This window comes from Mytilus galloprovincialis, chromosome 4, assembly GCF_965363235.1.
Source record: "Mytilus galloprovincialis chromosome 4, xbMytGall1.hap1.1, whole genome shotgun sequence".
Classification (NCBI taxonomy): Eukaryota; Metazoa; Mollusca; class Bivalvia; order Mytilida; family Mytilidae; genus Mytilus; species Mytilus galloprovincialis.
In genome coordinates, this window is record NC_134841.1 from 23,317,835 (window position 1) to 23,335,501 (window position 17,667).

The following is a 17,667-nucleotide window of genomic DNA, read 5'->3' on the forward strand; positions in this document are numbered from 1 at the left end:
ATATATACAAAACAGCAACAAACGACATCACACTGATTATTGCAACAGATTTATAATCATTTATAAATTAAAATCAGCTTATCCATTCCTTTATGAACAATATAATTGTGTTAATCATGATTTAAGGTCTACCCGATCGACCTTCCCAGTTAAAAGTCATAGAAGTATGGAAAACAAGGTTAATGATTGAATGGATACCTGGAACACATGTAGGAACCGATCAAATATTTGGTTTGAAATATACAAAGAATGATGGAGTCGAATGGACATCTGTAGAAATAAAGCAAACGAAAATGTCAACTGATCCAAAAAATATAACGCTAACAGGCCTAACGGAATGTCAGATGTATACAATGTATACGTATGCAGAAAATGATGTGGGTAAAAGTTACACTACAGAAAATATCACTGTGACAACAGATTGTTCAGGTAATGATTTTCGAAAGTTAATTGAACATCAATACTCTCCCGGTAGAAATATTCAGAATATACAGAAAATATCACTGTGACAACAGATTGTTCAGGTAATGATTTTCGAAAGTTAATTGAACACCAATACTCTCCCGGTAGAAATATTTTCTTTTTCACAATATGTTTTTTAGACAAAAAAGTTGATATATTTTTAGTTTATTTAAAACGTGCATGTTTTAAACGCGCAACTCTAAATATACATGTTTCTACGTAATTGCATATGTTTCTTGAATAAACCTTGTGTGGTATTTTGAATGAAACATGTTTTTTTTTATATTTTAGGCCAACCAGTAAAGCCACAACATATGAGAGTTATACAGACATTCAAAACAAAGTGTTTGATTGCATGGATTCCAGGTTCTAGAACTAATCTAACATTCATAATAAAATTTGTGAAGAAAGATTTCTTTTTATGGCAATTGATTGAACTAAACCAAAGTGATACAACCAACGTAATAAACACTTTTGAATTATCAAACCTAAATGGATGTGTGACATATACCTTACAAATGACCGCAAAAAATGTCTATGGCGAAAGTCAACCAACAGAAAACATCACGTTTACTACAGACTGTCCACATCCAAGTGAAAAGGAAGGTTTGTAGTTTTAACATATTTTCTATTAGACGAGTGACATTTTCAGAAAAGACGTTTAGTTAGTGACTTTAATGCACCCACCTAACACACAGCTAAATTTTTTATATGTAATAGTATAATATATGAACTTCCGTTTTTTGATCGGTCGTAAACAAATCGTACGGTTCATTTTTTTTTTTTATAAAAATTGAATTAAAATCGAGAAATAATTCCAAATTGAAAAATGACAAACAGTGTTGAAGCGTGAAAAATAACATGTAGCTCTTTTTTCTGCTCTCACAATGCAAAAATTATGTACGTTTAACATGTCAATGTAAAAACAATACTTTTCAAAAATAAAAGAAGTAATGTTTGCGAAAAAAAAAAAGATTTTTGTGACATTTTTGGAATTTTTTTTTATAAAAATGGTGCCAATTTTCATATTTGTTTTTCATTTCTTAGATATTTTCGGCTTGAAACCAACATTAATGATGTGCGTATAATTCAAAAGTTTATTACGTGTTTAATACATATCGTTATCACTGTATTATTCTTGATTTTATACACTTTTACACACTCCCCCTTTTCAATCAAATTTCTAAAATCGCTTTCTCTGTTAATTTCCCTCAAGTTAACGGATCTTATCGCTTCGAAATAGAGTATGAATAACCATGAAGGCAATTTTTTTGGTACAAATATTACACAAATTATAAAAAAAAAAAATCAAAGGACCATGGAAGCTGAGATGTCAACGTTTCTTCTTGGTAGAAAACAAAAATCTTATTATTCTTAGTCATTTTGCACTTACAAAAGGCAGAGATTATGAATAACTATTGAAAAATACTTCTTTCTAAATTGGATCAATGCACATTTTAGTTTTGCAACTAAAAGTACTCAAAAATGTGTCAAATCTGATATTTTCCCCATGAACTTGAACATGAGATATGTCCACCTTTTAAATTTTCTACCGTTTTAACCATCGCTTACGGTAGACTTATTGATGGTGCAAATTTGGTCAGTATTTTAGAGGAAGCATAGTATATATATATGTGCTAGGGCCACGTCAAGAGCCTGCATGTTGACATGCTATAAATACTTTAATAAATGGGGATATCTGTTCATTCAGTTGACAAAAAATTGAATTCTTCGTAAATATTTGAAATACACTAAATGTTCAACATCAGGCGTATATATTACCTAATCCGTGAATTTTAAATATTCTTCGAAGTTTTACTTGGTTCGAGCGTCACCGATGAGTCTAATATGTATGTAGACGAAACGCGTGTCTAACGTAAGCAATCGATCATATGCCTGATATCTTTCAAATTGATTTGTTATTCATTATTGCTTTCGTTATAGGATGCTTTTTAAAAACTTTCTGCTTTTGTTTATAGTTTCGAGCATGAATCAAGCTTTTGGGTATCTAATTAAAATTGTTTCAGAACCTTTATAGCTTATTATTCAGTGTTGGCTATTGCTTCTTGTTTTAGGCCATACGATAAGCTATAGTTGTTTACCTCAAAGCAGTTAGTCTCTGGTATACAGATGTCAAAATCATATTTAATCATATTTATCAAAGGTACCGGGCTTATAATATGATATCTTCAGGCCTCTCATTCTAACTACGGTTTAACAATTTACGAGAAGTAATGTCAGAGGTTCCAATGATGACCTGACACTTCGTTATATTCTATAGACATTGAACAACTGTGTGCTGTTTACAAGTTCTATAACAAGTGGGAATTATGGTTTGCGATGCACCATGTTTATTGTGCATGTATTGATTTTTTTTATTAAATATATGTACCTTTACCAGCAGTTCATGCTCTTATATGTTTTAACACTTATCATCCATCTTTGTTTCTAAGAAAACTCTCTTTTAACGCTTTCGAAATCATCAATAGATGGCTGGTCTATTACAAATTATACAAAATTCATATGGACTCGTAGATCGGTGCGACAAGAAAACTCTTAAGTGTCCGAAACTAAAAATAAGTATGTATAAGTCTAATCAAGACGATTTGAGCAAGCTACATATCAGACTTCCAACCAAAAAGATTGCCATCGTGTCACGCCTCCTGCCACCAAGTGCATCATCATTCAAACTACATGTTCTAAAAGCTAACAAACAAAGACATGGCGTCATAACAACTAAACACGGCGGTAGGTTTACCCAAGTAAGAGTACGGATGACAAAAGTGGTCTTAATACGTCATAATTTCTTCAGGATTTGATAAATTTGTTCTTGTGAAGGAAATATATGCATTAGGGAACTTGTGCATGTACTGAAATCATTGTAAGCCTCTGTTACACTGAATTATGTCAATAACAGGGAAGTGTCAGTACAGCAAAAGCTTCACAGGCTGAGTTTTAAAATATGAATTTCGACTGTCTTATATTGTTAAAAATCACAAAATTGAAAATTGAATTATTTGTAATTAATTAGATTTATTTCGTTTCTTTTAACGAAATAGATTATTCACAGAAACTCCTCCAGAATGGCAAAAAAAAAACTATATATAGGTTTAGCCGAACTAAATCCCGCAAATTCATATTAGTTGACAAATATCTATATATATATAAGTTTTGAATACCGGTAAGAAATTAATGCTTGCATTTTTAACTGCAACCTTTTGACTGCACAAATGTGAGTGAAAATAAATGCAGTCGCAATAAAACAAATACGTTAAGAAATCCCAAATGTCAAATTCAAGGTCACCGTCGGACCTAACTTTAATTTGTAAATCACCGCATTCTAATTGTTGCATCTTGGGTGAGTTTCACAACAAATCTTACGACTAAAGCTGGTCTTCAGTCATTAAAAGTTCAGTTTACTTACGATTAATCTTGTCTTAAATTTTTTGTGAACCGACTTCTGTATCTGAAGTTTGGCAAACCTTAGTTTTGCAGCTATATATGGGCAGGATTACATTAGATCCATATCGCAGTGACCTGATTTTAGTTTATTGCCATCCCCTATTACATGATGTATATGCATACTTAGTTTGGAAAACCCAGGTTCAACGGTTCAAAGATATGGACCGGACACAACCAGACAAGCACGGACCAAACAACGTTTGAAAACTTGACGGCTTTTGATGTCAAACTGAACTGATTTAATTTATGAAGAACCACGTGCCATCTCATAATACATCTCTGAACTAAGTGTGTTTAACATCAGTGCATTTCTATAGGTCAAAGCAATGCATTTTTATTTGAAATCATTGGTTTTTGGATGAACGGTATATCTGTATACTTGTATAAGTTACCCGATTTAATTCGACACGGGCCGCAAACAAGTGGGGAATGACGGACGGACAGACTTGAAATGTGATTCGTATATCCTCTCTAACTTTGCTTGTGGTTCTATTAAACATGTAAGATAGTGATTTCTGATCTTGACACGGTTTGTAGGTTTTTAAGAAACAGGAGACCATTGTCACTGTTGATGTGACAAAGACGTCTACTTTTTACTCTCTTTATTACGTTGTTTTGTCTCCTTTTTATTCGTCGAGCTTACAAATATTTCATCATATTTTTTTTTTATTTTGCATGGCACACCATCAATTATAGTAAATATTAACACATTAAAGGTCAAATATTTGTTATTAAACGTCGTTTTTGTAAAAAAAAATACCGTTTTACCTATAGCAGAGTGAAAACGTCAAAATGACGTCAATTATCGCCAAACCATGAACGATATGCAACTAAGAATCAGAGAGACGTTATCATATTATCGTGTAAAGTAAAATTTGAATATACTATATTACCAGCTGCTTCAAATAAGACAATAATACTACACAAGTGCTATTCTTTCAATTTTTTATGAATGACCTTTGCCCCAATTTAAAAAAAGAAATGCCCCATATTTCACTTTTACGACCGGGAAAAATTGAATCTACACATGTTTTCCTTTCGAATGATATATAATATAGCTGTGTGTTAGATAGGTGCATTAATAATATTTTTCAGGTCTAAATGTCACTCGCCTATATGCAAATCAGTAATTTAAAGTACAATGATGTTTCATTCATTTTAATTAATGTGTCTTTTTGCTATCAATACTTTTAGAATTTAAGTTAAGAAATACAAAAAAAAAAAATAATATCTAATTGAAATTGTAAGGGAAATTTAATATTAATATAAATCGATATTTCTAATTTAAAAAAATAAAAAAATGATCGTAGTATTCTGTATTCTAAATAAAAAAATTAAGAAATTGCTTGCCTATCGATCATTAAGTAAGAGAAAACTTCTCAATTGATGATGAGATAGGTAAAATGAAGAACGGAAATTGGGTTGTGTTAAAGGGACAACAGCCTGACCAAAGTGTGGAAAACAGCCGAAGTCCATTAATGGGTCTTCAATTCAGCGAGAAAATACTACTTCAACTGTCCCCTTAACAAAAAATGTACTAGTTCAGTGATAATAGACGTCATACTTAACTCCGGAATATTTAAATGAAATAAAAAAAATAAAATATAACAGATGTCTGTTAAATGTCAGCGGCAAATTTTGAAAATCTAAAATATAGTACAAAGAAAATTAAAAAATAATCTGTATCATCATCATCATCATCATCATGATTTAATCACCTGATTCAGCTATGTTTTTTTTAAATTCTAGTATCTATGGTAGGTTACTTTTCATTTCTACAACAGGAATAGAATTCTTTAGCTGTGCTTATACTTCTGGATTTTTGCCTTTTCAATGATGTTTAACTACATACTAAATTTGAACTCTTTTAATTATTTACAGACAAATCTGTCACATCACAAGGTTCACATACAAATGAAAACAAAGGTTTGTAGTTTACAGCATATTATCATATTGTTATCAGTACTATTTAGTACACCAATGTTCAATCGTTCAAATTAATTCAGTATGTTTATTTTGTGTAATTGAGACTTTTATTATTTTGGTCATGAAATACACAAAACTGTCATATTTTAGATTGAAGGTGAACGGTAAAAAAATAACTGATTAATATGGTGATCAAAGGTACCAGGCTTAAAATTTGATACGCAAGACGCTCGTTATGTTTACATAAGACTCATCATTGACGCTCAGATCAAAATAATTATAAAGCCAAACAAGTACAAAGTTGAAGAACATGGAGGACCCAAAATTCCCAAAAAAGTTGTACCAAATACAGCTAATGTTATCTATGCCTGGAATAAAAAAATCCTTAGTATTACGAAAAGTTCATACTTTTCTAAACAGGAAATTAAAAAATAAACCAAATAATTGATATTCATGTCAACACCGAAGCGCTGACTACTGACAAATTAGTCAAATATTCATATAAAATCGAAATGTTCATTTGATTAAAAACAATGTTTCTTCATTATTAATTGTAATATAACTCAAATAATGAAGAAATTGCTTCATTGTTGATCATTCATGTATAGAAGACTTCACTATTGATGATGATAATAGGTGGCTGTTTAACGTCAGCGATAAATTTGAAAATCGAAAATGTAGTACAAAGAAAATATTTTGAAAAATATTATGTAATGATAAGAATACTTGAAGCAACTGATTCAACTGATTACAAAATTTTAATCCTAGTATGTATGATAAGTTTTCATATTACGATTTTCCTTTCAAAGATTTTTTTACTTGAGCGTCACTTATGAGTCTCTTGTAGACGAAACGCTGGTTTGACGTACACAATGTAATCCTGGTCTCAATGATGATTTAATTCTTACATGTAGTTTGTTTTTGTTACAAAATCAAAATATTAATTAGTTTTGATATTTTGTAGAAAATAGTTAATACAAGTCTTACCTTTTAAATTAAATGGATACGAATGGATTAAGGCAGTTGATCAGATTTAACAAAAACAGTTGATCAGATTCAGATGTGGATTTATGAGTTTTGAACAGCGGTATACTACTGTTGCCTTTATTTAAGGCTGTAGGGACGTTGATACAAATCAGAATTAAAACAAACATTAATGGATCTAAGAATAGCACAAGCTACATCATCCTTGAAAGACCGAAATGTTGTAAAGCACCCGTCTACTTCTATGATAAATCTGGTGTTGTACCTGCAGATAAATCCCTACAACATCATGGTTGTGTGTAAATAAGTTTTGACAATTTACTTGGAATTTCAACGTAAAACACCGGACACACTTATTAAGGGGGAAATTTTGGGTACTCATTTGTCTGTTCTATGTTTCTTACGGATTTCTACAAAGAGTAGGAAATTGGTCTTCCTTCGTAGAATTGGTTACACAATTTACATAATTGAATTTCAAAGCTGTTATGTAACTACTTGCTCTAGAAGCGGTGTGAAGCAGATGTGGATACTAAAATATTCCAAAGAGCTGTAAGAGAACAGCTGCAGTAGTACTGAAGACGTAAAGGCAATAGTAGTATACCGCTGTTCAATAATCATAAATCGATTTGACAAAAAAACAGTTGATCTCTCTACCATTTACATATTCCCCATTACAAATTAAAATTGAAAGATTTGGTCGTGCTTTGTTTTATTGAGAAAAAGGTCGTGTGTCAAAGAGGGATACATCATACATCATAAACTGTTATCTAAAACTGACACCTTGATGGATAGTTGTCTCATTGGCAATCATACCACATGTAGATCTCCTTTTTTATATTACACAGATGCTTGCTCTCTTAATTGACAACATATTTGTGGTTCGTGTTGTTTATTATTTAGTTTTCTATGTTGTGTCATGTGTACTATTTTTTTGTTTGTTTATCCTTTTCATTTTTAGCCATGGCGTCCTCAGTTTGTTTCGATTAATGAGTTTGACTGTCTCTGTGGTATTTTTCGTCCCTTTTTTGTGCAACAAATAGTCGGCATTACAATGAGAACCAGCTGTAGTCCTGTTCTTATCGACTCACTGAATACTACAAAGTTTGATGACCATTTCGAACTCATCTATTCCATTATATTTTAAATACAAGATGCAACATATGATGTATACAGTTAAGGTTAGCTTACAAATTAACAACGATTGTCGATTGAGAACAAAAAGTAAGACAAAATAAATGATGGATGTGGCATGAGTGCCAATGAGACAACTCTCCATCCAAGTCATAATTTACGAAATTAAAAATATTATGGATAAGTACGGTCTTCAACACGGAGCCTTGGAACACACCGAACAGCAAGTTATAAAGGGCTCCAAAAATACTAATGTAAAACCAGTTATACGGGAAACCCTGCACATCAGATTTCTGACTTAGGATAGGTGCAAACAATTGCAGTGCGTTTCAATGTTTTAATAGGTGCAAACCATCATACTTATCTGAAAACAAACATGAATGACTCGCTTCATTTTGAAATGAATGCCCGCTTCCCAATGGTGAACATTTCATTTCTACGAAGCAACATTATAGCAGATGGAGTGTATGTTTCCGAGTTAATATAACATTCTAGAACTTTAATTTCCTTATCAAAACAATACCTTGTTAGGGGGTAATTACCATCTCAAAGGGAAGCTATCACACTAAGAGATCAATGAAGGGCAGTTGAATTCACCCCTTCTAAAATTTTAGGGATGCTATCATGTGTTGGTTGATTATCAAATAGTATCTGTTTCCCGAAACTGACCTACCGACCTAGACTTATTACTGGAGATGTTCGTACATATGCAATACTACACTGCCACATGTGAAGCCGGATCAGCTCACCCGTCTGGAACACATGCGATCACAACTGTTTTATTTGGGCTCGTCTTGCTAAGTCTCCATTTTTCTCTGATTGGTTTTGGAAACAGTTGTTTTTAGTTTGGTCCTTTTCTATGTTTAGCACTAAGTTGTCAGCTAATTTTCAAGCTGGTATGTCCTATCATTACCCTTCACCTATATTTTAAAATCAATAGCAGTTGGTAAATCCATACAAAAAATACAAATCAAGGTGAACAACCAAACTTAAAAATCCGTATAACTTGAAATTCCAAACGACTCAAACCAAATATGATCGAGTATGTTGAATGTGTGAGCATCTCAAACTGTGCATGCTATTCCGAATATTCAATACACACTCATAAAAATGTCATTTGTTTAGCCCAAATTATAAATGGTCTTGCATGGTCGATACGGGTCTTAGATGAAAAAACGTCGCTTTACAAGAAGGATGCTACAAATTAACATTGAAAATCAATGAAATATCTGCGTATGCAAACGTTTGCTCAAATTGTTAAAGAATGATTAGGGAGACGTTCGTAGAGATTCATTATTTTGATACCACCTACTTAGTATACGATTATATATCAAATGATGTCAATGATTGTATTTACGTTATGTTGATTAACATTAATTGTGATGTTGTAGATGCCCAGGAATACCATGTGCCGCTTGCGATAATCATTATTCTGATTGTTCCTGCTGTTATTGTAGTTGTAATAGTTTACTACAAATATTTTCACAAGAAAGAACATATACCTGGTAAGACTATGTATATTTTAGTCTTTGATAAAAAATACTATTATAACGTTCTCAAATTTTCTTATTTCTATATATATTTGAAAATATAAATATAAATTATGACAAAATAATTTGAACATGTTGAAATAGTTTTAATTTGTTTACATGTGTTAAAAGATTATTCGAATAGAAAAAAGGTTTCTTGTTGAAGATCAATTTTATATTTTAACATTGTTTCACAAACTGAAAACAATAATTAGTAAACATTTTGCAGAATAGCTTTTTTTCTCTATAAATAAAAGATATGGTATGATATATGAGTGCCAATAACATAACTTTTCACAAGATACCATATGAAACAGAAATTAATAACTATAGATAACGATGCGGCCTTCAACCATGATTAAAAGCCATACCGCATAGTCAGTTATTAAAGGTTCCGATATGACAAATGCAAATCAATTCAAACGAGAAAACTAAAGGCCTAATTTATGTACAAAAAAAACAAACCACAAAACAACAAATATGTAACAAAGCAACAGACAACAACCACTAAATTACGGCTCCTGACTTGGAACAAGAAAATACATACAGAATATGGCGGGTTTATACATGTTAGATGGATCCAAACCCTCTTCTAACGTGGGAGAGTGCCGAAGAGTAAAACCTATTAACAAACTGTAAAATCAGTTGAAAAAGGTTTAAATCTTCAAATGAATACAAATAGAAATACATCTTACAAAACCACAATGTGGACGTGACTGAATCTATACTTGTACATCCCAACCATAAAAGACACCGAGTGCTGCATTGAGATTACTCTCAGTTACTGACCGCTTGTTTGAAGCCAATAACAAAATAAAAATATGTATGTAAGACTAGATAGTTAATTCAAAATCACACAATGAACATGAATATTATATGGCTTTGTTATTAAATTTCGAAAAAGATAGTAAACAATAATTATTCCTCACCATCACATTTGTTTTTGTATTTTTGAATCAACAATATCATGGCATTTATCAAGTATATTAACTATTGTAACTTAAAAAAGGTAATGGGAAGTCTATCTGAGCGTGTTCAAGTTTATTTTAAGACGCAAGACATGAGGTAATGAAGAAATAGGTTTACGAACAAATGATGATTTATCATCAAAGATATGCATATCAAAAACAAAAGCCAAACATATTTTTGTCCCCACAGTCCAGGCTCTTTTCCACATCACCAATCAGGATTGAAAAAAGAGAGACTGTGAAACTGCATCTCCTTAAAGTACACAGTCAATTGTAAACTCGAAGATATCAAAAAATCACCTCATCATTATATTTAATTAACAGATTGTTGCATTTGACATTTCTATGAACGAACTGTAGTATTCTTCTTGTCGTTTTGAACTGGAATTCATTTCCAGTATTGACACATACCCGGTTTTTATTTTGTATGATATTAGAAACTGCTATGTAAAAGGAAAGTGGAAAGGGATTAATATAACTTGTAATAACTTGTTTCCAAAAAAACCCTATAAATAAATATGTTTAAATTAAACTAAAGAAAACATTATAATGATATAATAATGATTGCATTCTAGTTAAAGAAGTAAACTCCATAAAAGAGGGACGAAAGATACTAGAGGGACAGTCAAACTCATAAATCGACAATAAACTGAAAACGCCATAGCGAAAAATGAAAATGACAAACAGACAAACAATAGTACACATAACATAACATAGAAATTTAAAGAATAAACAACACGAACCTCACCAAAAAACTAGTGGTGATCTCAGGTGCTCCGGAAGGGTCAGCAGATCATGCTCCACATGTGGCACCCGTCGTGTTGCTTATGAGATAACAAATCCGTCTAATAGTCTAATTCGGTAGGTCACATTTATGAAAGGGAAAGGGACTGTAGTTACGACGTAAGGAAAATATCCGATATCATTTGTGAAACGGTTATTCCATAACAGTCAACCAATTCGTGATGGCGTCCGTAAAATTTACGATGAGATGATTTCAACTTCACCATTTGGAACCCTTGATTTAATAGCTTCCTTGTAAGCAACAACTTTCTATCAAGAAAATCATAATAGGAAATGCAAGCACGGGAATATCGTATAAATTGGGAGATATATACAACGTATGCAGGTGCTGCTGGAATGTCGTTACTTAGAAATCGAAAGTTCACAATTGGAAAGCTGAAATCATCTAAAATTTGACATTGGACCATTGCACTACTATGCAGACAAATGTCTGTTGTAAACTTTGAAACTTACATTTTTTTCATGTGTTCAAATTATGTTTCAGATAACGTTATATTAGTGATAATTTAAAAAAAATAAATCATATATTTATCTAGAACAAAAGACTGAAGACACAACCAAGTCGACAGAAAAATGCAATACCAAATTAATAAGCTACACCGATTTAGAAAATGACCATGGTCAGGAAGAACAGGGTAAGACTTACAATTTGAAAACAAATATTATAATTGATTCGTTGCTGTCATTATACTAAGATTTTTAAATCGCGCAGATAATTTCGAGAACAATTTTGTGAACCTTCTATACTTTGGATTCATTATTATTCGTTGGATACCAATTTTCGTGGGTTTCGTGGGTACAGGTGAACCACGAATTCAAGTGTTTAACGGGTAACATATTTTTTCTTTGCTTTGTATAGAGATTGGCAAAACGACAAAATCAAATATCCACGAATATGGAAGCAATCCGCGACAATTGGTACTCACAAAAATAGATGAGTCCACAGTGTCATCAAAATCAAAAGTAAACGAAAAACACGACAAGAACGGCAGAAGCAATTTAAAATGATGGACTACCAAAATTAATTGAACTTTTGGTAAACATGTACAAAAAGTGAATAAATGATAGGAACGAACTTGCTTATATTTTGACAATTGAAGGTACTGCTTATGCAAATTACACTAAAAAATATGTTCAGTGACATTGTGCAATGGTATCAAAACCTTGACAAAACGAATTTTTATATATCTATTTCAACAAAGTAAAACTCATAGACATAAATGGAGAACCAAGTTGTTCTGTCCAAATCAGCAAATCTGGTGATAAAAACAGTGAACACAAGGGAATAGCCCAGGAAAAAGACGAACAGGGTCTTAGCAAGACAACATCAAGCCAAGAAAATAAAACACGTGGTGAGTACAAATATTTACGTTTCATCAAAGATTAATATCTGTTTTATCCTTTAAATTATGCACATTTTTCCTTAAAAGACTATACATAATTTTGAAAAAGATATTGTTGATAGCGGATGTTTTGTCAGACAACAAGGTCTGACGTTATAGGTAGTAAATAAACTCACCATAGATACCAGGATTGCATTTTTTTTATTTACTCCACACGCGCGTGATGTTTACAAAAGACCCATCAGTGACGATCGAATAACAAAATGTTAAAAAACAAATAAATTACGAAGATGAAGAGCATTGAGGACCACAAATTCCTTAATGTTTTGCAAAATACAGCTAATCTATTCCTGAGGTAGAAAAGCCTTAGTATTTCAAAATGTCCAACTTAAACGGTTTTGAGTTACTAGGAACATTGTTTGTAATTAAATTATATGTATGTATAAAATAACTATTGATGTCTAAGATTTTTTTACGTGGTTTTGGCAAGTATAAACATTACGTGTTCCTTTTGAAATGTACGGTTTGGATTTTGCCATGGATTTAGATAAGATATTGTCCGTTTAATGCTTTACTAATTACTTTTTTCAAATAGTTAAAACAGTACTAATTTGTATGACCTTCACATCTTAAATTGATGGCGGTTTTGTTTATTACTCATATTATAACTGTCTTACTATGAATTTCTCAATGTATGCAAAATTATTGTATTTTGTCGAATACTGATGTAAATTATTTTTATCTTTAAATAGACCAACTGAATGAAACAAATGGCCAAGCACTTGAAAATCAATCTTACAGTTCTGACAAGATGTAAATCTAATCTACCAAAGCAGCTGTCTCGTCAAAATAGAAAACAGTCCTGCTTTTTATTCAACTGATTCTTATAATTAATACTATGGCAATACTATAGACTATAAAAGACCCATGTTTGGACAGGAGATAAACAGCACAAAGGAAAACCACGTGTGATAATGAACGGTTTCGAAAACAAATTTAAACCAAAGACTTACACCTTACAAGTAGCTTTTCCAGATATTTTAAAACAAAGTTATTGTGTAAATGTATTGTTTAAAACATACAAAGACATTAATTAAAATTTAAATTAGTGTAACATAACATGTATAACTCGTCCTGCATTGCTGAAGCCGACTTGTCTGCAATAGAAATTGCATTCACTATTAATGCAATAAACGAGGGTCTAGGCTATTTTTTTATACCTCTCTGTATTTGCTGTCTGATATCTAGTAATCCCTATGACGTAAGGAGATGCAGTGTATACGTCAATGAGACAGCTTTCCAGCGACCAGTATAACTAAACACGTAAGAAGACATAATAAAGTCGCCAAAAACAGACATCGCGTGTAAAACAGTTGTAAATAAACTGAACAGTACTATCAAAGATCTGCCAACATTTAGGTCCATTGCCAATTTAATTAGGGATTTTTGGTTCAGATTTTTCTTCGAAGACGTTTCTTTTTGTTTATTTACTTTTTCTCAATGAATTACTCCGTCGAATTTGGTAAAATCTAGAAATGCTACAATGTATGATAATAATTTAATTTCTTCAATACGCTTGATTCCAATATTTGTCGTTCTGTCAAAGAACTTTTTATGGCCCCGCAACGAAGTTGTCGGTGCCATATAGTTTTATCCTTGTCCGTAATTCCGAAATTACGTAATTCCGAAATTCCGTAACTCCGTCATTCCGTCATTCCGCAACAAACCATTATATGGAGTTTTTTTCTAAACACCTTCAGATATTGGGCTGATTTTTGGTATGCGAGTTATCCATTATGAGTTTCAGATCAAGTTTAAGTTTCGTTCCGCTCTGCTAAATTTTGCGGAAATTACGGGCTTTGGACTTTATTAAATTGTTGACAATTACAGTTATACGGACTTTTGTTCTAAACGCTTTCAGATATTGGGCTGATTTTTGGCATGTGAGTTAAATAAGATGAGTTACAGATCAAGTTTAAGTTTTGTTCCGCTTGGCTATTTTTTTCTGAAGTTACGGGCTATGACCTTCGATAAATTGTTGAAAATCACAGTTATACAGACTTTTTTCTAAACGCTTTCAGATATTGGGCTGATTTTTTGTATGTGAGGTACTCATGATGAGTTACAGATCAAGTCTAAGTTTCTATCCGCTGCGCTAATTTTTGCATAAATTAAGGGTTTACAACTTTGAAAATTGTTGAAAATTAAAGTTATACAGACTTTTTTTCTATACATGTGTACCCCTCCAAATTTTTAGCTGATTTGTGATATTTGAGACTACAATCATGTTTGTGTCCACATGTTTTATTGAAATTGCAGATTTTCAACTTTTTGAGACGGGGCCACATCTAGTTCTATACAATTTAACCTTCTTACAACCAGAAAAACATGGCAATTTAAAACATGAAAGACAAATTGTTGCACACTATCATCCAACGAATGACTTCGATTATATACAAAAATATGTTTAACTGTTAACTGAACTACTATACATTCCAAAAAACACTAGAGTGTTGAAGAAATTAAATTATCAATTTTACATAATCTGTCAATGTAACATTTTTTTTTTAAATCTTCAACTAGTGATCCGTCGAAACATTTAACTTTGTATAAAAATATTAAGAAAGGACAATTGATCTCACCATCCAGGAAGTTATATACGGTCTTTAGAAACGCAACACTCGATTAGCTTTTGAGTTCTTCATTTTAGAACACAAATTAGGCAGGAAATACTTAATTGAATAAAAAATTGATTGATTTCTTCATCGTCCAATGTAAGTATGAAATTCAAATTTGAATTGATTACGTCACGCTTTCGTTTAAATCATGTGATAGTCGCTAAAATCCTGTTGTTCTCTTAATTTGTGGTCGGATCAATCGTCAAAGGCAAAGACAGCTGTACAAAAATCTCTAAATGATTGAGAGAAAGGTTAACCAATACTGCTGGAAATGTTTTTGGTCAAATTTTCCCTCTTCTGATTTTTCCCATTCCAACCAACTTCAGTCTGTTTTGAAGTAATGAGGTGAACACTGAAACCTTTATAAACCATTAAAAAAGGGGAATACGTGTCATTCAAGCATACGAGAATCATTGCTGATCTAAAAAGTAAAATCACAAAAATACTGAACTTAGAGGAAAATCAATTCGGAAAGTCCATAATCACATTGCAAAATCAAATAACAAAACGCATCAAAAACGAATGGACAAGAACTGTCATATTCCTGACTTGGTACAAGCATTTTCAAATGTAGAAAATAGTGGATTAAACCTGGTTTTATAGCGTTAACCCTCTCACTTTGATGACAGTCTCATTAATTTTTGTTATATTTACATTGATGCGTTAACTAAATTTGTCTACTACGACATCCAACGAATTGGTAAAAACTGACGTTGTAGCCGTTATACTCTGTTGCAAATGACGTAGCCTTATTTGATTGAAATGACTTAACGTGAACTGCAGTTCACTTACGAGTTATGACTACCTGGTCTCTAAAGTTTAATTAATTTTTAAATAATTTTAAAGCGCGAAATTGTTCTCCAAAGAACATGCATTTGATCCTGTTTGTAAAGGAGTAAGTTCGGTAAGGGCCATATTTGGCCCCAATTATAAAGTTCATAGTTACAAGACAATAAATGTTTTAAGTTGCCTTAAAGACATGTGAGAAAGTTAAACAGAACTGTTTTTGTCAAAGTTTAATTCTTACACCATGATTTTTACATCCCAAAAAGGTCAAGATAAGGGATTTTTGTGAAATTTGACAAAATCAGCTGGATTTCAACCAAATAAAGGACCAGGAAACATAGAGCGCAGGCGTCGACAAGCTTAATATTCAAATAAGACATTTGAAATCTCTTCACAAACATTATTTTAAAAGATCTTTGTTGTCGACGTATGCACTCTATGTTTCCTGTCCAATAATCTATGGAAATTTACCCATTTTCATTGATTTTTCGTGAAAAATCAATATGAGTACAACTTGTGACGTCATAATGAAACGCAGAAACGTGAAATTTTCAATAAAATGGCTTATATCCTATCTAGTCAATGTATTAGCTATAATTTACCGTGATATTGGTCAATAAATCCGAATTTGAAATTGACGCTAAAAAAGGGGGCCATTTTAGGACCTTATCGAACATACTTAATTTCAATTTTTATTTCTCAATCATGACAAAAAGGAAAATTAACAATGTTTTACTGATCAGGACTTGGCAGTCGATTCAGGGAAACTTGAACGAAGAAAAAATCTTAAAAAATCATGTGTTTACTTCTAATTTTGTATTAAGAAATTCGTGAGATGTCAAATGCCGCAATGTTTGAATGTCTGATGAAATCCAGATATTGATTTTTCTATTTAAAAAGGAGTACGGAAAGCATGATAAGCAATGTAAGTCATGATTTGATGAAAAAAAATAACAAAATATGAGTTTTTGAAGTCTGTCAGTATATATTCAAAACTGCAACATATATTTTCTGCACTTTGGTCGGGTTGATGTATCTTTTACACATTCACAATTTCCATTCTTTATTTTATATCACAAACGCCGTGGCTTCTAATCATTTTATTTCTTAATAGTACAATCTCTTCAAAGCTATTTAAAAGCTCCTCGATCTGTTTTTATATTTCGAATCATCGTTTTTCAGTCAAACAAAGATAAATGTGCGATCATTCAGCAATTCATAAAACTAGAGGCTCTCAAGAGCCTGTATCGCTCACCTGATTCTAAATGGGTTTTTGAAATCATATAAAAAATATAAAATTTGGCTAAACGTAACAACACTTAGCCAGCACCTAATAAGGAAAGGAACGAACATTTATGCTATGTTTGATTTCATTCAATTTAGTGGTTCTCTAGAAGAAGACTTTTGTATGCATTTCCCATAGGGTCCTATGTTAAACTAAGTCCCCCGCTGGCGGCCATCTTTGATAATGGATCGGCTACAAAGTAACAACACTTTGTCACCACCTCATAAGGAACATTCATGCCATGTTTGGTTTCATTCCATTCAGTGGTTCTCTAAAAGAAGTCATTTGAATGCATTTCCCATAGGGTCC

General features: G+C 32.0%; 1 protein-coding gene across 4 annotated transcripts in view; it reads left to right on the forward strand.

The window, feature by feature from the left end:
• LOC143071661 (uncharacterized) overlaps positions 1-13,818 on the forward strand; it is a 38,370-nt gene extending 24,552 nt beyond the window's left edge. For 2 of the 4 annotated variants that reach the window (XM_076246131.1, XM_076246132.1), the window contains exons 17-23: positions 127-429; positions 754-1,068; positions 5,806-5,850; positions 9,357-9,470; positions 11,803-11,901; positions 12,469-12,618; positions 13,362-13,818. In XM_076246131.1, coding sequence (XP_076102246.1) covers positions 127-429; positions 754-1,068; positions 5,806-5,850; positions 9,357-9,470; positions 11,803-11,901; positions 12,469-12,618; positions 13,362-13,426 — 1,091 coding nt within the window. In that variant the 3' untranslated portion in view covers positions 13,427-13,818. The remainder of the gene's footprint in view (positions 1-126; positions 430-753; positions 1,069-5,805; positions 5,851-9,356; positions 9,471-11,802; positions 11,902-12,468; positions 12,619-13,361) is intronic. The other 2 variants (XM_076246133.1, XM_076246134.1) reach the window with 2 other exon arrangements.
• Positions 13,819-17,667: the final 3,849 nt, after the last annotated feature.